The sequence below is a fragment of the Cimex lectularius genome, unplaced genomic scaffold (assembly GCF_000648675.2).
Source record: "Cimex lectularius strain Harlan isolate CLEC.00 unplaced genomic scaffold, Clec_2.1 scaffold8, whole genome shotgun sequence".
Lineage (NCBI taxonomy): Eukaryota > Metazoa > Arthropoda > Insecta > Hemiptera > Cimicidae > Cimex > Cimex lectularius.
In genome coordinates, this window is record NW_019392656.1 from 890,517 (window position 1) to 912,651 (window position 22,135).

The following is a 22,135-nucleotide window of genomic DNA, read 5'->3' on the forward strand; positions in this document are numbered from 1 at the left end:
GTTTTTTTAAATTATCCATTTTCTTAGCTTTCTTTATCCTATAACACCTGAAGACACAACAAAACTCAAGTATGGAATTGAATATAAATAATATTATTTACAGAAAAAATAGATAAATTAACTAACAATTTTATGAATTGTGCTACAATCTCATTAGGAGATTATTTTCAACTAAAATCAATAAAAAGTTAGGTTTATAATAAACGATAAATAACAGCAATCCATGTTAAACTGAGTATTACTCCAGATGGTTCATCCTGTTTTCCTACGACCAACAATGTTTTTGTTCTCGGTAGCTATTTAAAACTGCAACTCAAAAATTTCTCGCAGTTTGAAAAGTAAAAAGTTAGTCGTTCGTATCTGAATCGCTTTCTTCCTCTTCTTCGTCGAGGTCTGGCATGGGAAACCTGAGCAACGCTGCAACTCCGGTCAACTGCGTTAATTCTGAAATATATTCATAATTAAAAATTACATATATATTAAAAAATCTTAATAATATTGAAATTTACGTTCTCCGGAAACGTGCATAGAAGAGAATATCTTGACATCGCCGCCAAATTCCCTTACATTGTCTACGAGTGAAACGTATCGCTTTCGTTGTTGAATATCGGAACATCTGTAATGATTAATTTATAAAATAATTTTTCCAGTAGCACAAGAGTAGATTTATATAATTATGTAATAAATCAATTTATTTATATTAATTAAAAAACCAACTACATTGCTACCATAGTCAAATGGAGATGTAGTCAAAGGGTTGTCGTACAACCCTCTTGTATGATAGGAATTACTTTATATTATTTTTTTAACAAGAGCTACCTCATTATGTACTAGTAATAGAAAAATATTCACCTGAATAAGTTATCTGAAATGAGTAGTGTCTCTATTGCTTGAGCTTCACAGGCCTTTTCAACATGTTTTGACCCATAGAAAGCTTTAGCAGGTTCATTTTGAAGCATGGTGTAAAACGCCTCCAGAGCTTTGACCTCGCTTAATGCCTTTGTGTCAGCCATTTTAGCGATTACCGCCGGATCCATTAATATTTCTGCAAATCGTGATGATTTAGAAGTGAAAAACAGTTAGAATTATTGCAGTACCTTTCAGAGAATGTTTGAACCCTGAGGAAGAATGTACAAGCAAGAATTTCGGCTTGTTCTCGATCAAAAGCTTGTTGTCAGTTTTCAATGCTTCTTGAAACATGAAATCGTAGAATTGATCACGCACGAACCCAGGACTGGCCAATAAAATACACTTGACTATGTCGAAATTGATATGCCTTAAAATCGCCTGCATGACGCTTTCAAAAAATTTACTCAAACCCTAAAACAATGTAAATATTACATTGTTTACAAGACTTTTTATTAGTAGCTCAACTTACCTTCTCATGCTGTTTAACATTTCCTTTTCGCTTCCGGGGTATAACTTGGTCAATTTTACTCCTCACTATAGTCATGCTGGATGTTATTAAACAAACATAGGCTAAACCTTCTTGCATAATAACAGCCCCAACATCAGCATTCTAAAAAAATATATTATAATAATATTTATAATAAAACTTCAAAAAACAAAAATAAATAATGTGAAAGAAGGAATTGCTAACATAATATAATAAAGTGCACACATTAGACTGTATAACCTACTTGAGATGGATCACTCGCCATATCAACACGTTCCAGTGAAACAGAATCCCATTCGGCTTTTGTCAACGTAAATTTGCGGTTAACTTCTAGATCCAATGTGTGGTATGCCCCCATCTTCAATGAAATAAAAAAATGTTTGAAATTAAAAAAAAAAAAGATTTATCAAAAGGTTATTTTGAAAGCACTTGCTATTTCATACATATCAAGTTCATAATATATTTTAATTGTGATTTACAATGCAGCCTATTTGTCATAACAGAATTTCTTTTTGGGGCCTGCAGAGTGATGAATGCACCTAACATCATCAGAAGTGTGTGTGTGTCAAAATAAGACAGAAAAAGATACGTATGAAAATGCTTTTGACAAAAAACTACTGACGACAGGCAGATGACTGCAAATGACCTAACTAGATCAGAGTTTGTTTCAGATTTCTTAAAAATGAAAAATAAGTACATACATTCCAAATTATGCAAAAGAACAATAATAATATTATTATAAAATATTTTACTACATTGAGGAATTATTTAATTATTTGCACATACCATTTTGTATTTCTTTATAGGAGACCTGCCTGCTTCCTTTTTTTAAAATTTATTTGTAACTTTTTTTTTGTTTAAACATAAAGTACAGAAGTAGTAATTTTTTATTTCATTTTTTAAATTTTTTTTGTACACTTCTATTAATTTCCTATTCGGTCCCAAGCCTATAATGCGATATATATATTATAACAACAAAACTGACATGTAATTGTAAGCTGTCCCCTATCTTATTCTCTTTTGTTTAAACCGAATGTTTAAAAGTAGTAAATTTTGTTTCATTTTTTAAAAACATTTTTGGACACTTTTATTTATTATATTTTTTTAAATTTATTATATTATTATAATTTAATAAATTTCCTATTCGATCCCAAGCCTATAGTGCACTATATATACATTACCACAACAAAACAAACATACAATTGTAAGCTGTTCCCTGCCTTAGCATAATTTAGAAATAATTGATAAAATAAGATAAAAATAATTGTAAAACATGTCAAACATATGTTGAAAATAGGGCTGTAGATCTGAAGGAGTCGCCCATCCAGTAGAGCAAGAGACATTTCCCACAACCTGAAGTCATAGGAACGTTATTAGTGTGTGAAGGTTGTTGCGGTCACTATTCATTCGGCCGTGGTTTTCTATTAATTTGGGCCACGCCAGCTGGGTGGGTGATGAAAACTCTTCGCCGGAAGTTGATCAACATGAAGCAGGAGGATGAATAACAGAAACTTCTGACAATGACTGGCTTATTTCCTCTCCTACTCTGATTGGGAAAACAAAAAGGGGATGATTTGGAAAGCATAGTCAGTCAAATTGAAGACTCATTCCAGTTAAGTCGAGGAATCAGTCAGAGCAGTCAAACAGCCACACTGGGACTCAGCCAGCAAGGAAGCTGTGGGAAGAAGATCCTGGAAAATGCTGGATGATGTGGAACGTAGTGTTGGTGAGTATCTTTTGGGATAAGTCTTCTTGTGAATAAGTTCATCACCAGAGTAAGAGTTGTGGCTGACAACTTGATTGCTTGACTTTTATTTTTGTTTGTTTATTACCATAAGACGGGTCTTTGTAACAATAAATATTAATGAATATATCTCTCTGGTTTATTGTAAGTTTGGGCCTTACCTTCACTCACACAAAAAGTAGTTAAGCGCATACGCTGAATTGTTCTCTTACTGCTTAGCGATAAGAGCATAAAACGTCAATGCTTGCTTATACATTAATTTCAAAATAAGGTAAAATGCATAGCAGTTTTTGTGGAGAGATGCAAATAAAAGTATGAAAGAGGAATGAGTGGGAAGACTGGGTTCATGTGCGATAATTTATGCTTGACCAAGCTTTTAACCAAACCATCAAGCTGAATTGATTTTATAGTACTGTTTATCTCAGCTTACCTTGACATATTGATTCTCTTCGATATTCCTACCCTTGAGTCTGAGGACGCAAGCCTGTGTATCAAAATCGATGGTTTCCACTCGGATGGTAAGGATCGTTCGTATCCTCGAGCTGGTCGACGATCCTGTAGAGGACTCATTCTGAACCTTTCTGCAAACCAGAGATCGAGAGGGTCACCTTGGGATGCCAGACTCTGCAGAAACAAGGCAATATTCGGATATTTGACCAACCTTATAGTAGAAGCTCTCACCGTGTCACCCTCGCTGATCAGGTTGTAGGCGTGCCACATATCCTCAGACTCTTCGGGGATGAGAACGACGGATCTGCAGAAGTGGACACGATTTTCACAAATTGTCTCGAGCTTTAAATAGCAAAAAACATATCGGACTTACCCTCCTCCATCCTTTTCAACGTTTTTGTGTACCAGTTTCATCTCAATGTTTTAAAATCGCGACTGGTTTCAAAAACAATAACGGCTTCCTCCTCGGACAGATTGAAAACCATCTTGAGCTTCAGAAACTGGGAGTAGCAAAGAAGGTTAATTTAACCTTACTAACCAACGTTGGAGAAGAAAGGATATTTTACGCCATCTGAATCTGACACCAGTTGCATTTCCACATCACTAGACAATAAAACTAACACAGTTATCAATCATATACTACTCATTTTACGGCCTGAAACACTTCAAACCATCTAAACTGTTAATCTTGATTAAAATTGTACCTAAGCATGCCTACCGTTCTTTTATATACACACTTTTTAATTTCAAATACTGAAAAGAGATTATTTTAAAACCTATGTTTCAGAAGCGGTTAATGCAATCAGACAATTTATAATAAAACTCCTCGAAAATATATATTTATTAATTTCTAAATCTTTCGCGCTTAAACAAACGCGAAACGTCAAACGGTCAAGGAGAAATTATAACAGCTGATCAGTTGCACTTCTTGGTTCCAGATTTTCGCATTTTCGTTTGCTATTTGTTGTGTTTTAACTGTGTGTGATGTTTTCCCGCGGATTTTCCCCTATCTGCATTTTTGTCCAGTGTCCGTACGCACTCGCTTTGTCTTCCTTAAAGCTGGTCACTCGGAATTAGTTAATTTAGGTAAGCCTCTTTTTGTAAGTTTTCTGTAAAATTAGTAAGTTTTCTGAAGAGATGATTAAACGACCAAGCACCTATGTTGTCAGTTGTACTTCCATGTAGTTTGAAATGTCCTCTATATTCTTAATGAACGAATTGAATACTTGTTTATTGGCTGACAATTAAAGGGATAAAAACCTCCAAATTGAGTTACAAAATTGTTGTAAACTAGAATTCAATTAGTTCATTAAGTATATAGAGGACACATATACATCCCTAACCATCGCTGCTTGTGACCATTGTAAAAATGAGGATGGTAAGAGAGTATAGAATAATATATTCCATAGAAATTTTATCGAAGAAAGATATTTTACTGTAATTTAAGAAAAAACAAACATTTTATCCAGAAAATTAACAAATCGTATTTATTTTCTATGTAAAATGTTTTTCTTCTTAAATCACAATAACATCTAATAAATCGATTGATTTTTTGATTGTTTAGATTAATTTCTAGGCCAAACCATCTCTCGGTTTCAAAGTCAGGCCGAAAGTTTGTGTTTGCCATGCATGGCGTACAACAAGCCAAACTGTTTCTTAGTTCCAAAGTCAGGCCTAAAGTTTGTGCTTGCCATGCATGAAGTACGACATGCCAAACCATATCTTGGTTTCAAAGTTAGGCCGAAAGTTTGTGCTTGCCATGCGTGGAGTATAACAAGCCAAACCGTTACTTGGTTTCAAAGTTAGGCCGAAAGTTTATGTTTGCCATGCGTGGACAACATGCCAAACTATTTCTTAGTTTCAAAGTCAGGCTGAAAGTTTGTGCGCACCATACATGACAACATTCCAAACCATTTCAAAACTTTTATCCAAACATTCTCATTTACCATTTATTTAATTACAATTAAAAACAAAAGAGACAAAATTAAGTTGCAATGGTGCCCTTCTTTTGTTGATTCTTTTTTCCTTCTTAGTCAAGAAGAAAATCCCATAAATTGATACTTAATGTATACATATAATTTATGTACATGATAAAATGCTTCTAATATACAATATATACGGCTGATTTGCCTGAGATGTGTTTCAAAGTTAGGCCGAGCTAACATTCATTGTTGACTCACATGCAGTACCACAGGCCAAACCTTACAATGTCATTAATTTATTTCTGGGTTTTATTCCAAACATTCTCATTTATTTATGTAATGAAGAAAATTTCTAAATTGATTTACAATTATGATAAAATTATTTTGTGAATTCCCTTTCTTTTCATAAGTGAAAAGATAATCTCATAAACGGATGAATTCTGTGATTATTATCAATTTTGATGATTATATGTTATTTTAAATACTCTTACTGTTTTAATTTTTTCTATGGTTACAACTAGTGATTTTTTTAAAATTGTAGTGATTTCTTTTTATAAACGGTTCAGTTTATTTGATTTCAGTTACCTGAAAGTTTATATTACAAGTAACGAGTACAACCTTCCAAGCCATTTATTGGCTTTTAATCAAATACCATTTATTTGATGTATTTATTTATAATTAAAAATACCCAAATTATGTAGTTAATTATTTTATCGAAATGTGCACAAATTTATACTCTCAGACAGCTAGGCAGCTGTGCACTAAATGCATATGCTTTCAACTCCTAACATGTCTAAGAGAGCCTAATGACTGGGAAAACATAACAAGGTTACCTTAAATGTGGGTTCCCTGACGTGAATGTATAGAAGGAAGTGAACAAGCTGACCAATTAGGCTAAAAAGAGGCAGGCTTCTCACCCATGGGACCAGAACCAGAGTGTGTGTGCTTAATTGGAAAAATAGCATAAGAAAGAAAAACTCAAGCACCAAGTATGAGGCAAGTGAAGAGATTTATAAATCTCTCAAAAAGGAAGGCAAAGGAACTCTTTCTCAGCAGGCAGAATTTAGAATAATTATAGGCCTCTATACTGGTTATTGCCATCTTAACTAAAAGATGGTGGGCAATAGATTATGATGGGAAAATAGGAGAGATTTTTCAAGAATTTAATTAATTAAATTAAACATTGGATGATGTTAAAATTATTCTTGACACTTGTGTAGTCCAATGCCACAAATATGATTAAGTTTCTTGGCCATTGTATACAAGTTGTGTTTTACATTTGAAAGGAATAAGTCTCCCAATTAAGTTGTTGATTTGTTCATGAATGTAAAGAAAAACACATAAAATACCCTGATGGTAGTATGGATAACATAAATGTCTAATTTTAAATATTTTAGTTTCAAAAGGCCCTTGAATCTATATGGCTCATGTACAACTGATGTTAAATTGTTAGGTGTACACTTATCCCTCTAATCATAAACCTTGTTAATTATATTGCATGTATATTTATTATATTTATTTGTTGTTGTAAGATTAATGTAACGATATATTCTGTTTTATTTTAGGTGTCCGTAATTTATTCGTTTGAAGTTTTAAAATGAGTGATCCGCTTCCACCCACTGGTGCTTCGAGGCTTAAACCCCCGAGCAAAATTGGAAGATTATGCGCTACAAATCAACCGAAACCTGCAATCCCCCCTTCGCCGAAAGCTGGTCAGTGGAATAAATAGTTTTTTTTCCAATAATTTTCCTTTTTTGAGCATTTTACCGCTTGCTTGGAATTAACACTGGAATGGTTTGTCGCTTTATTTTTGCTGTAAAATGATTGCACGACAGTGCCACAGGAACGTTTTGACATAAAAAGAAAATAGCAGACTATTATCTCTATTAAGAGCACAATCTTGAAAGTTGAAATATGTATTTCAGTAATTCAGTCAGTTTTAGATCATGTTTATTTAATATGAAAAAAAAAAAAACATGATATATTGTCCTTTTTTGCCCAAACGTTCAAGCAGTTTTATTATCTCAGTCTCTGAAAAATATTTTTTTCCTTTAATTAATTTGGCATTGACTGGATTAATTAATTGGTAATCCATAATGTAATGAAGTAGAGACTCCTACAGGGCCGCATCACGCATTGTCATGCAGTATGACATCATTTCTATTCATTAAACTTCATTGATAATCATAATTTCTAGATGAGTACTTTCAATCTGCCTGCAATACTACCTATTTTATAACAACTGACCTCGTCCTGTTTGTTAAGGTAACAAAGACATTTAAATGAAAAAAAAGAAAAGGTCAAAAATTTCCTTCCAAACATACGACCTTAGCATGTAGCTTAAGACAGTCCCCCGAGTTGTCTTCTGTTCTGCTGAAACAGAACTTATGGGAAAAATAAAGACAGAACGACTTGACTTTGCTGACTCTCGAGTTTTTGTTATATGCCAGACCAAAACTTAAAGCAAAAACTTAAAGGAATAGCGTTGAACAATAATTTGTTTAATTTAATTATCATGTTAGAATTCTTCACATTGGCCTATTCTTTCAATAAACTATTACGTATTTTAATTCAGTATTCGTATCAGAACAAAGAACAACTCTGTTGAGAAAGAAGTACACTCACATGTTGGGATAGGAAAAAGGACAATTATGCTTGGAAGCTGTTTCTTAACAGAAAAGCAACATTAGAAACATCAGAAATAAAGAGAACATGTTTTCACAGAAACTCTGTATGGACATAATGAAATTTTGTTTTCCCGATCGTGTATTTACTGAAATAATTAACGTAATAAATAAAAAATTACTATTATTTGCTAGTAAAAGCATTCAAAAACATTTCTGTAAATGACAAACTAAAAAACATCCACGATCTCCAATATTCTACGTAAATGCAAAGAAACACCGTCTAGACAAATAGCTTTTCTCAATGAGTAGTGATAGAGATAGAGCTAGATATATAGAGGGAGAAGGAGGAGAGAGAGGGGAGAGTGAAAGAGAAAAGAGAGAAACCTAGAAAAAGATTAGGAGAAAAGGAATGAATGAAAAAGAAAGAAAAATAATGTAAGTGAATGAGAGGGTATACAATTATATATACTCCATTTAAAAACAGGTGATTACTTTATAAGTAATTCAGATCAGAGCATCTATTACAATTTATTTTATGGCATTACTTCATAATCTTTTTCTCAACAATGAACACGTGACAACTGAACAGGGAGTACGCGTAGTACGTTCACAATGGCAAGTAAGAGGTGGAATAATGATTTGGCTATTGGTGTCTTCTTGATTTTATTTATTCGTGTATAATGACGGTGTGGAATCGTGGCCCATTTCTCATCAATTTTTGCACATTGTTGGTGTTATAGTATAAAAATCAAAGAATTTTGTTTTTAACAAATGAACGAGTGGCTGTTGGACGTTAATGTAAGCCCTCTCGTGTAGCAGGAATTACCACAAAGAAAAAGTTTTTAAATTAATGGAAAGTTTTATTTCTTCATTACTTTCAGACCATTCTTGAAGGTAGGCAAAATAATTAACTTTATTAGTATATTTCGACGTTTTGGCATCCTCTATCTTTGCTTATTGATTATTTTACCCACCTTCAAGAATATCCTAAAAATAATGAAGAAATGTTTTAATTTTTGAAGGCATATATAGTAAAATTCTGAGTTTTTGTATTACTCGTATACAAATTAGTTATTCTGGTTGTTTCATTCTATGCTTTTTAAAAAACCAGACCACAAAATTTGGATAAGAAACTAGCATTTTACCATTATAACGAAATGGCGCTCGAAATTTTACAAAATGTAAAAAAACGACTAATTTTTTATTTTAAAACTAACGGTTATTTTATAGAAATGATTTTCTTATTTACTTAGATATTAATCCAGCGACAAGTGGATTGCGTAGGTGGCTTGCGTAGGACATCGTACACTTATTTGAAAACACCTTTTATCTAGACATACTGGTAAGGGCTACCTACTCTTTCTTCGGCACAAAAGAAGACGCTCTTTCTCCTTTTTCCAGATAGTTTTGTTGTTGCGAAAATAACGAGTTCGAACGACAATTTTTGTTTTTTTGTTTGAAAGAAAAATAGAAATATGTATTTCTCCTAACACACGGCCTTTCAGTGCGAGACCATTGTGCCAGTCCTGTTTGTAATAGGGGTAGTGATGTAAATAAACATTAAACCGGCTTAGGTCCATTATCTCAGAACTTAAATTCCACAATATGTTTATATTTCAGTTTATTTATATTTTGGATTTTTCCCTTTTTGCGTTGAATCTGAAAATGTACTGAGATTCATATTAGTTTCGACGATTTATTTTGGTATAATCCGTTGACAAAGAACCTTTTTGAATATGGGCTTAGCAGTTGGAAAATACCCGATGAAACGAAACCGAAAAATTGAATTCCCTCCTTCACATTAATTGCAAACTAAATACAGTTTTTAATTATTATTTTTATATTAAAAAATGAGGTTTTTATTGCTCTAAAAGCATACCTACTCTTGAACAACTTGAACAAACAATAAATGACAGCAATAAGGCAATACTCTCTGCTTAAAATTGTCAATAAATGAAACAGTATACAATCAGATTTTACCCTGTAAGTATAGATTTTTTTAAAGGAAATAAAAAAAAAAACTAAAATACGAAAACAATCGACCATTTTTCACGAGAAATCAATATTCAACCTCCTACTTCCCATTGTGTCTGTACTACGCGCAGTCCATGTTAATTGGCCTTTTCTCACATTTATTGTCAAAACGTTTAATACATTGTGAAAACGGAAATTAAGTCGTTCTGATCTGTGAATGACTCAGATTATAGTTCATAATTTAATCAGAAGAGAGAGATTTAAAGAGTGGTGTTACAGTGTTAAATGTCAATACTACCATGATGGATTCACTAAATAAAACTTAGTGCAGTATCACCAGAACGAGGTTTCTATCTTGACTCTTTCCTGAGGTATTAACATTTTTGTGATTTTAGTCTAAATTAAATTTTACATAAAATCGTAATTTCTCAACTTACAACACCATAGCAGTATTGACATTTAACGCTGCTACACCCTGTTTATTGATAGAACTAGGGATAGAAATAGTGCGAGAGATCGAAAGAGAGAAAGCGCGTGACAGAATGAACGAATATAATTTTACATAAAAAATATCGCATTTAGGTCGCGAACGACCCATTTTGTAAATCAACGAGAAAATATAAGTGAAAAAGTAAAAAATGTTAATGTTTGAAATTCGCTTATTTATTGGGTTGTCCGGAAAATAATGCAGGATTTTGGTATTAAACAAAAAAAAAGAAACTAGTTACTTTAAAGCAATGTTCTTTAATCAAAATAATTTCCCANGAGTAATCCTGTAAACGTAAACAGAATATTTTATATAGATTTTTTTTAATGAAAACTTAAAATCCTGCATTATTTTCCGGACAACCCGATATAAACTGGAGGATAACAAATATATGACACATTCCTTGCGATAAGCCGCTGTATCACACGTTTTGATACGATGCACGTTTATGCATTGGTCAGAAAATATTAACGAGAGTTTTCCTTAACCGAGTTTCATTTAAAAAAAATTCTTTAAATTATTGTTTATTAACTCATTGATAATTGTTTTGTCAATTATTCTATTGGTTTGTAAATAATTTGGAGGACATGTTTTGGTTTGTTTGTAACTGTTGAAAATAATTCAAATTTTATTTTCATTCGTTAAAACAAGAGGCCATCTAAAAGGTCTTTAGAATAATAAAAAAATAATAAAAAATAAATAAAATGGGCAGTCTCTGGCACATAAGAATTGGCGGCCATGCAAAATTCTGTTTCGATTACCCTTTAAATCGCAAAATACTCTAGTCAGTGGGTTTTGTGAGCTGTGGAGTTGGTTAAATAAACCTATTCGAGCTTCAACCAAAGAAGGATGAATTTCGAGGGTGAATTCCATTATTATGAGACGCCTTCTAAGTACAAAACGATCATTTCAGCTGTAATCATAAATTGGACCAGCTAAATTGGGAGCAATTATATTGCAAAGGGTCGTTATATCCAGTAAAAATCCGAACAAAACGTAACCCTAAACTTGTTAGTAATTTATAAAGAATTGATAATATTGCGTCAGATGTCAAGGTTTAATTTTTATCCAAGTTCTTTTGAAGACTAAGAGTTGGGAGTGGTAAGTGGCAGGGGTTGAAGGATCTTGTGCATCAGTCGGCCTTATCACGTTTTTAAACTGTCGTGATTGGCATGGGGAAAAAAGATTGCTCTTCCCAGGGTAATTGATCATTACAAGGTCAGAAACGAATGTGAACCTAATTTAAAATTTACTTTAAACAAGTCTCGGTGGTTTCTACTTATGTTAGACTGTAGTCATTTCATGACCCATCCTTGTTACATAGGTCTGCCTCTTCTTATAAATATGTATGGGACCTTTATAAGTTTATCGGGACTAATTAATCAGTCAATATCGAAACGATTCATTCTCGTTTTGTATCTGCAATCTCGGCCAGTCATGTGGAAAGCAAATAAGTTCCTACCGTTTGTAATATAACACGAATTAATTGATGTCGTCATCGATCGAACATCCAGTTCGTTAATTGGAATATAGGGTTATTTCTCTATATGACAGGCTTGGACGTTTTTAATTAATACGTTGGTAAAAAAATATAAATATAACGCTTATGTAACATGCATTGAGGAGGCGAAAATTTAATTAATTCTTCAAATTAAAATATTAAAAAAGTGAAAGGAATTATGCTTTATTGCGCTTTTTATTTTAGTATTAAGAAGTAAAGAGACTATAAACAATAAAAAAATATATCTATGAACAATCTGTTAACAGGTGTTTTCAATTTTATTGCAAGAATGACTGCTGAACTCTCTTTATCCATTACTGGACGTTTCATTTTTCCAATATGCTATTAGAGAAAGAGGTATGTGGAGGTAATCATAATTGTCCGGAGAATATTTGCACTTCTGTAAAAACAGTCAATGGTATTGGTTATTGGTGTAAGTATAGCTTGATAGTCCCAGATATTTCTGGTCCGTCAAGTATCGCTGGATTTGCCTGTTAAAACCGTTTCTTCGGTGATTAGCCTGTTTGTGTTTTTGTCAGCGTGTCCTTTTATACCTGCATACTTATTTTCTGTATTTTGAGCAAGATTAAAAGCTAATTGACATTCTGTTTACTCAGAAATGATAAATAGAAATGAAGTTATTCTACATAATTGTTGACATTGTATAAAGGATTTTAATTCTTAAAATTTAAATGATTATACATACATATATTAACGTGAACAAATTTTTCCGGTTAATCATCATTATATTTTGTAAACACAATCATCTAAATTAATATTCTTTATAAATTATCAGTTTTTCCAGTATTTTGAATTCTTATTTATGTTCTTCGGTCGTCTCCGAGCTTCCTGGTTCGTCTGTTCTTGCTGGTTATTTAGGTCAGACACGTTTTGGCTTTTCAACATCCCCAGAGGACAATTAATAACCCAAAACGAAAAATTAATAATTTTGTACTATTTTTTCGTAATTTCTTTATCTAGTACTTTTTGCTATAACGCAGAAAATAGGATTTGCATAATCAATTTTTTTCTTATAAAAAATACGATTGAAAGGGAAATGGCCAGTACAAAGGCCTTTTATTCTCCTTAATTCCTTCTTCCTGAGAGCGAGGTCAATTTCCATGGTTAAGGAACTTCTTTGATTGTTTTTCACCTGATAAATTCTTCCAGTTTGTGGACACTTCTTTCTTCCTCCATTTGATCAGTTCTGTTTTTGTATGGTTTTGGGGTGATTGTGCAAAAGCAATCTATCCAAACGTATAGACATAGCATGTAGACTCTCAAACTATGTATCACAGGGGCAATGATAATATCCCAAACAACAATTGCACTGGAAGTACTGGTACATACCTTCATTGGAAAGATTTATAAAAACAAGGAGAAGCGAGGAAAAGCTCATTTAAGTTCCAGTGACGATCACCTTAGAGTTAGAGAAGGCTAAACTCAGTGGAGTGATAGGACTAAGTAAATAATGGTCACTGGCATTTGAGAAAACAACTACATAACATGGGTGTATTCAGTGATGACCTATTTGTTGGTTATGCAATGAGGAGGAAGAAACACCCACTTATGCCATCTTCGAAAATGAAGCAACTGCTGAGACAACCTGCGATACAAAGAAAACTCAGGGAAAGGAATGCAGCAACGACTGTCAATAACCTAATACTTTGTAAGAGAAAGATCGAATCAATTGATTTAAGGAACTAGGAAAAATACAATACGCCAGAAAGCTGTAGGGAACATAAATCCCCACGTTTTGATATCATCATCCTCATCAGCGTGCATCATGAAAAGGAAAATATCAAATATGAAAAATGAATGAAGTTAAAATTACCATTTGTTTAAATATTTAAAATAAACTATAAATTATATAACAAAAATATAAAAGAAATTCATTATCTTAGCAAATTAAAAAAAAAAGTTTTAAAATACACTCTTTTAGAGATTGTGAAATGTGAAGTCTGCGAACGGATAAAACTGTAAGTTTTGAGATCGTTCCTGATTGCCATGGTGCGCACATTCTCACTGGTTTTGACTGACAGATGAAAACAGCTGATTATGCTGACGTGATTATGCATCACCTTGCTGACCTCAATCCAAATTTTTAACTTCTGATATTCTTTTTAATCTGTCTGAATTCTCTTGCAGAAGAGCAATGTGAATCGTCTGTTGATTGTCTTTGAGACTGAGATAAAATACAATTTACCTATTCAAAATGAAACAATTTGTTTAAACGGACGTCTGGCATAAGAAGGATATAACATTTATTCGTTATTTTATGCGGGAGAGTCCCAAAACCCCCCCATACTACATATTTATTCAGACGTCTCATTATTTATTATTAGTATATGTAATTCTAGAGAAACCTTTTCTTCCGTTTTATGATACGATGTAAAATAAACACACCTTCTGAATTAGTTACGTTTTTATGCATCGCCCGTTTTATCTTTAGTGAATTTTCATGTCTGTTTATACATTCGTGGCGGCTTCTTCACTTTGTCCTAGAAAGCGTTCTTGTAACATTATCATGAAACTTTTCTAGCCAGGGACGAGAAGAAAAACAGACAAGCTTTTAGATCTAGTACATGTTTTGTTTAAACTTGTCTTCTCTTTATTTTTTACTTCTTGAAAGAATTTAATAAAAATAAGTAATTAATTAATCCTTTCATTAGATGTTTACTTATTTTTTTACGAGGGTATGTCAACTACGAGGTTATATAAACCCTCGAGGTGCCGGTGTTTTGAAAAAAGCTCATTTGTAAGTATGCCGGGTTCGTACTCAGGGCCGATATTCGAACCCGGGACCTTTACCTTACAACGATGAGCGTTGTGTCAACGACTACACCGTTGCGACCACCGATGCCCCGTTTACATAAATTACTGTCAACTTAAATTATGCCGGGCTTTTTCCTTGAAAAATTATTTAGATTTTACTCTAAATTGACAGGTTTTTATGTTTAACAAATTTGTACGGATCCCAATGGTCGAACTATCTCACATTAATGAAGACTCCAATTTGACTTACAAAGAAAACCATATACCATACAACATATACAGGAACCAATTACAATTCAACAGTATAACGTATATAGAACCAATAACAAATTCCAATTTGTCATGCATAAAGAGCTAACAACAAATTACAATTTAACAAATACAGACAAGTGCAAACCCCAATTCCTCGTGAATGTATGAGGGGTGGTGGCGGAATATTGAGACCCTTTCGCCTCCCAATTAGGTGAATTTATAGGTGTAAAGGATAACGGAGAAATATCGAGTACTCCGCCACCAATTGGGTGATGATATGGTATGTAAATAGGAGAGAATGTATTTAAGAATGAATGAGAGTGTTGCTCGATGTGTCCTATCTAATTGAAGGGTGAAACTCCTTGGCTCCATATAGAGAGCGTGAAGGAATGCCACCCGATATGACAATCGTGTTTGAACACGGGTGCGAGTATCTGGGTTCCCTCTTCAGATTCTTGGAAGAAATAGGGGTGTTTTATTGCATATTGTACTGATGGTTTTGTATATCCAGCGTGTTTTGAGAGTGAACGTATTATTGGCGTACGTATTAGTGGGAAGGTCTCATGGCGGAATATTGAGTAACCCATCGACCCTCAATTAGGTTAATTATATAATGGGTGTAAATGGTGATGGATGAATATTAAGTTATCCACCACCAATTGAGTGAATGGTATGTAAGTAGGAGAGATTTAAGAATGAGTGAGCATGAATGGGATTTGATCTAGGAACTGCATTCGTTGGCTAAATTGACCTAGTTGTTGACAGCCCCACCGGGAGCCCAACCTCGGTGGCTGGACGGATAAAACCGAGTTCTGACCCCGGACCGTCAACACCCGAGATGAGTGATTCTCGAGGTCACATATGAGCAGATTTGAACAATCCAAATCCAAAGCATAAATGCATCTTGTTCAAAAAGTTTTCGTTACTGCCGTTAAGAAGTTCACAAACATTTAGACATTGTATTTAGATTTTAGTTTTGGATTGCCTTTTTTTAAAACCATTTTAAAGAATAATTTCTTCCATTGATATTGGTACAGTAAAATAATATATTTAGGTTCTTTAGAAGTAGGTTAAACATTGTAATTTTCGTTCCTAACAAACCGTTAACGCAGCCCACGTCGAACTTTGTAATTCTTGGTAATAAATCAATCGCATTGGTGTTCTAACCCTTCTGAGCCGAATGTCGTCAAATACAAGCAGTATTTTCAAACAAAAAGTAGAGCTTTTGAAATCTGCTCAGATCTCTCCGCGAATCCCACTCATTCTCGTTTTATTTCGCATGAATATTGCATACAATTTGTTCATTATCGTACTGTTTAAAGATTACATTAGACAGGGTGTATATCGTGGTTTCGTGTTCATAAATATTCCAAGAAATCTACTCATTTCAGATTGAACAGGAGGTGTTATTTTCCACTTACCCATTATACAATTAATGGTATATAATTTGGCCTCTTGATTCAAGAAAAAACAGATAATTTAAGTTTTTGTGTTTTTTTTTGTTTCATATTTTATATTTTTTCCCCGTGGAATCCCTTAAGACTTTCGTTGAACGAGTTAGACATGTTAACAAAGGTATTTTTTTTAATGAAATTCTATAAAAATATAAATCACTAAATTTAATTAATTATGCTCCCTCACAATTTAAGAGGAATCTTGGCTGTATATGGAGTCTACAAGTTAATAAAATTAAGACGATCTTGTTAAGTCTTGTTGCAGATAGAGGGAGACTTTACAAATACAGAAAACCGTCTCCCTATTCTCGCTTGGTTTTATTTCTCTCACACGCATTTTGCAATCTTCAGTAGGTCTGATAAATTTCAAAAAGGGTCCCACTAGAAAACAGCGAGAATAGCCGGACCAGCTGGCGATTTTGTATTTGGAATGGTTAGATTTGACCACGTTAAGTTAGTTAAGTTAAACTAAGAGGACACACAGTTGATCTAATAAGAGCATATTGAAAAGGTTGCATTAAAAAAAAAATCAATGATGTAGACATTGCACTGCTATAATTCATTTGGTTGGAATTACCCAAGGTGTTTTCTGTACGAGATCAGTTTCCCTGAGTCATTCTGAAGCTATCGCTAATTCGAACGGAAAACACAGGACTGCTCTTCGGTACGAAATACTTCGACATTCCCACGTTTCCCAAGGTGGAATTTGGAAAAAAAATCGGGATACGGCCGTTGTCGCGTAGGAGTAGTAATTTGCATATTCAAAGGAGGTTGGGGACGTATCAACTAGTATAATCGTCTTAATAAGAGGTTTGTTTTAATTTCTAAAAAAAAACCTCGCCAAATTTGTCTTTTAAATTGCCATACACAGGAGTCCCTTTCCATTTTTGCTCTTTTGCATTGGAATGAGATTAGCATTGAATGTGATACAGGTTTGAAATTTTAATTACAGTAAGCACAAACAACTGACTAAGTCCGAGTTAGACGACCAATTTCGTAGAAACTTTCCCAACTTAGGGATCAGCTTTCTTACACTGGACCACCGTTCGTATGTCTGTTTAGTGCTGACGGACGACCTAAGGTCTGAGACTGCGAAACAACTTATTCATCTCTACGTGCAAAAGGGTGCATGCGTTCTTCGTCCACTCCGTAAATTTGTAACGGAATAACCAGTACGGACAAGTGTGTTCCAATGTGAGAGCTCACGTTGGACGAGTAGGGGCCTACTCACACGGTGATACGCAGATCTGGTGACTACCAACTGCCTGAAAACCAGGAGACTGGTTATTACCGCCGGTACATAGCGAGAAAAGTGAGAAAATAGTGGGTATTCCTTCGTACCACAAGCACACACTCTCTCTGTCACAACTTTCTGCGAATACACATTTAACTTGTAATTATTTTAGCACAAATTTTAAATTGAACACTTGTTCATTCATTGAGCTCGACAATAGTATGAATTCAACTGAGAGATTGAAAGACTTCAGAGACAAACATGTCTGGTCTCTTAGTTCCAGTGACGGCTACTCTGAGTCGCAAGCTACTGGAGAACCCCCGTCTGAGTGAAATCACCTATTTTTGCATGATGGATCTCTTCGTCACCGAGTATGTCAGTCGTTCAGAGACTTCATTATCTCTGTGTGAGAGGGCTTAAGACCGAGGTTGCAGTCGGATGTAGTCGGTTCCACTGTGATACCAGCCTAGGGCCCCCTTCCATTTTATGTCGACGTTTTTGTGTGCACACCTAGGCGTACTGAAGTCAAGTAAAATTAACCAACACAATCTTTCTTGACTTCAACTCTGTAAAATCGCAATGAAGTATGAACGGGGTAGAAACGTAGAAAGCATATTCGCCATAAATTGATTCTTATTGAGTAGATTCGTGTTAAATCGGGGCGTAACGAGTTCTCGGAATCACACCGACATAATCCGGCGTCCCACCAGGGAGCATTCTTAGTCCCATCCTTTATATCATATACTACTGACCTAACTGCAAACTCCAGTACTATCGTCACCTCGTACGCGGACGAACCGTTATTTGGTCCTTTAACACGGTTCCTATCCAAGCTCCCTACATCGAAGGACACCTTGAGCTTACTGAAGACTGGTGTAAAGAGTGGATGATAAGATTGAATGTCTTGTCACTCAGTGTACGCTCACAAGGAAAAACGATCTTGTCCTCCATTGTCATCAGCAATAAAGATATAACGACTTCCATTCAAGTAAAATTTATGACTATAACTAGACAGCAAACTGATGTGGAATCCCCACACAAGACTTAAGAGTCAACAACTTAACAGAAGACTTGGACAACTACAAAGACTTCTAGACCGAAATTTGTGTTGACCGTCAACACTACACTATCCTTATACAAGACTTTACTGCGACCACAGTGCTCATACGAAGGAACTGTGGGGTTCTGCCAAACCATCCCCAGCGCATCCAATCCTTCCAATCAATTCCTCAGACAAATAGTCAAAAGCTCCTTACTTCATCATTAACCTAGCAGCCACAACGACCTTTCCTTTTGAAAACGAACTGATCCGTTCCCTATTTCAAAAATTTAACACCAACATCTCGATCCATCATAACCCTACTCTCATTCTAACCCTAGCCTTCTCTTCCTAACCCTAGGCTCTCATTTCCATCCCGATGACCCGCCACGTCACGTTAATTGTCGTTGGCCTCAAGACCTCGTCCCTTAACCCTTACACTGAATATCAGCATTGGCGGTTTCTCATGGCATTGGTCTCTCCGAGTGCATCGCTGGCATTGGTTTTAGTGCTGTGACCGTATGAAAAAATGTACTGTGTTTGTTGTACGTACTAATAAAAACATCCAGACTTTTACAAATCGATTAACGTCACAGTTCTAGTGAATTTCAGTTTAAATCACATAATCTAGTAGTCTTGAGTTGTTATTAGCAGTCCACAGTTAGATCTTAGTTAGGTACTAGGGCTATCGACTGGGTCTTTTCAGCGTTCAACGAACATGCACGCAAGGCAGATTAATAAAAGAACACTTAATTAAAAATACCTAGATACAGAGGAATATTTGTTGTTTAACAAATTGAAAAGAAGGGATGCAGAAATCGTTCTTATTTTAGTTCATTTCGGCAGCCATCCTTCTACTCACGTTGTATATTCTTTTCAATATCGGTATTTTTTTTACTTCGTACACAGATTCAGGCTTTAGCACCAAGAAGTTGCCATAACTGCTAGATGAGAATTACCCTTCTTTAGAGAGAACAGATTAAGACTGCATAATTTTCCGCATTTAATTGTTATAAAGAACTAGTTTTCCCCTTTAAGCAGAGCAAACCACAAACCGAAATTATATATATTTCTGTCACCGTGTTGTATCTGTCATTACAGTGAAAGTGCCTACAAATAGATATAATTAAATTAAAAGGGGAATGACATTTGATTTTGATATATAAATACTTAGCTACTGTCATTTTTTATCAATCCATGGTTATGTTGCAATATTCTTGCATAGGCTTATCTTTTTTGCTTTTTGTACCTGCGTCAAGGCCGAATCCACAGGCGAAGAATATTGAAAAGTTAGCAGTTCACAGACCCTGTATACTACCAGTCATTTTGTACGTTCAGAATAATTTCGCTAAATAAAACCGAACGATAATCCTACAGATAATGCGTCTCATTGTGTGCTGATAGATCAGTATAATGTCACATTGTCTTCTCCCTTGTTGAATATGATTATATAACGCCCACTGAACTAGTTTATCTGGTTTATGGGTTTGTATTAATAAAAAAAGTATATATCGGTTTAGAGGTTAATTGCTGATTAATGGGACGTTAGTGCCTCTAAAGTATTCAAAGTGGGTTTAAATATACATATAAGCCAATTAATCGTCCTTCAATTCCAGTGAATGGAAAACATTCAAGAATAGTACCTTTCTGTTCAGTTTTACACAGTGGTCGATAAGTTGTATGATTTATTTTGTCACATTTCAATTGATTTCAAAGTGACAATGTTATGATTTAGATTTCGTGATTAGGCCTAAAGTTTAAAAAAATAAAAGAGAATAGGGAAGTCGAGTCGAGACAGAGAGATGAACAAGATTCCATGTAGATGAGACACAAGAGAAGTGTGCGATCCTCAATCCTCCAAAAGTGTTATAGTCCCTAAAATAGAGTGCTTCGGAATTGACTGGAAATAGTGAGTACGTATCCACCCTTGTTCTAAATGGTCTGGCAAACGCTTTGTAGGAAAATACTGTTTATTTAAATTTATAAAAAATTTTAATTGTTTGTTCAAAATTTAAAAGGAAATTTATTGGTTTTAATTATTATTTTCTTGTGTGTTTAATAAATTGTTTTTAAACTTTAATTAAATTTTATTTTAAAAATTCAGGTTCGATCAAGACCTCTGGGGCTCTGTTTCTCATAAAAAGGATTCAGAGTTGGGCCCGTCTTGTTGAATCGAGAACAGATCGTGACAAAATTGGTAGCAGAGCGTGGTTGATTAAATAAAAAAAATATATATTAAAAAAAAATTAATAAAAAAAAATAGTTCAGCTAATATGTGTGACTCGGAAGAAAGTAGTCGAAATGAAGTTAGGGAAGCACCTGATGTTTTAGATAAAATAGGGAATTTAACTTTCCATTCGAATGAATACATTGATATAATAGAAAAGGAAATTTCAAAAATTTTTAAATGATAGCCTGCAAATCCAACAAAGAATTCCTAAAAAACAGAGGCATACCTTTGTCACATCAATATCATCCCGAATTTTAAAAGCTTTAGAAGAAAAAAAGAAATTTATTACAGATCGAGAAATTCTTCGTGAAGCCTCGCCGCCGCAAACCGAAGAATTTAAAACTCTAAAAGGCTTAGAATGCAAAAAGACTGTCACGCCAATCACTGATAAATTCAACAATATACCTTTCGCTCCATCAATGGCGATGAGGCCTATGCTAAGCCCTACCGACTCAAATTCTAATCCTGATGGCCAATTCATTCCTAAATTTGTAAGCTCGGAATCCGAGGAAGAAAACCCGCGACAAGTTAGAAAATTGGAAGAAAAATTCATCAGGGCATCCAAGCTACATCATGCCATCTTAAACAGAATAAATAAATTACCGCCATTAATATTAAATGATCCTGAATCTATTTTTAATTTCTTGTGTGCATTGTATCCTCTTTTGACTCATTATAAATCGTTAACTTCAGAGATTCTCTTTGTTTTAGCGGAAAATAGCCACGGATCCGTAAGCTCCTTACTGTATAATGCCGCACAAAGAAAAAAATATAAACTTTAGATCTTTACATGATTCGTTATTCAAGTTTCACGTATCGCCACAACAAATCCTCAAATTAAAAACCAAATATTTACTTCGGGCACAAGCAAAAAGGGAGTCTATCCGGGAATACGTCGACAAACAAATTCAATATGCGAAAATATTCCGGGATACAACGGAAATAGAAACGGTTTTGTATTTATATAAGCACAAATCTGCACATGTTATAAACATACATACATGTGCTCACATATAGAGTTAAGATCATTAATTTCTCGCTGTCCACCGG

At 34.3% G+C, this 22,135-nt stretch overlaps 2 protein-coding genes across 6 annotated transcripts in view; one reads left to right on the top strand and one right to left on the bottom strand.

Moving 5' to 3' along the window:
• Window positions 1–72: 72 nt before the first annotated feature.
• Window positions 73–9,602, bottom strand: LOC106669652 (protein pelota). Its single transcript, XM_014399268.2, has 10 exons — window positions 9,497–9,602; window positions 3,964–4,193; window positions 3,802–3,894; window positions 3,571–3,721; window positions 1,641–1,754; window positions 1,379–1,519; window positions 1,098–1,320; window positions 853–1,045; window positions 510–616; window positions 73–444 (listed from the first exon to the last, which is right to left on the bottom strand). The coding sequence occupies exons 2-10, from the start codon at window positions 4,002–4,004 to the stop codon at window positions 347–349; spliced, it is 1,161 nt and encodes a 386-aa protein (XP_014254754.1). The 5' UTR covers window positions 4,005–4,193; window positions 9,497–9,602; the 3' UTR covers window positions 73–346.
• LOC106669650 (restin homolog) overlaps window positions 4,489–22,135 on the top strand; it is a 45,965-nt gene continuing 28,318 nt past the window's right edge. For 4 of the 5 annotated variants that reach the window (XM_014399261.2, XM_024224661.1, XM_014399264.2 and 1 more), the window contains exons 1-2: window positions 4,489–4,676; window positions 7,078–7,224. In XM_014399261.2, the coding sequence (XP_014254747.1) occupies window positions 7,110–7,224 (115 nt within the window). In that variant the 5' untranslated portion in view covers window positions 4,489–4,676; window positions 7,078–7,109. The remainder of the gene's footprint in view (window positions 4,677–7,077; window positions 7,225–22,135) is intronic. The other variant, XM_014399262.2, reaches the window with a different exon arrangement.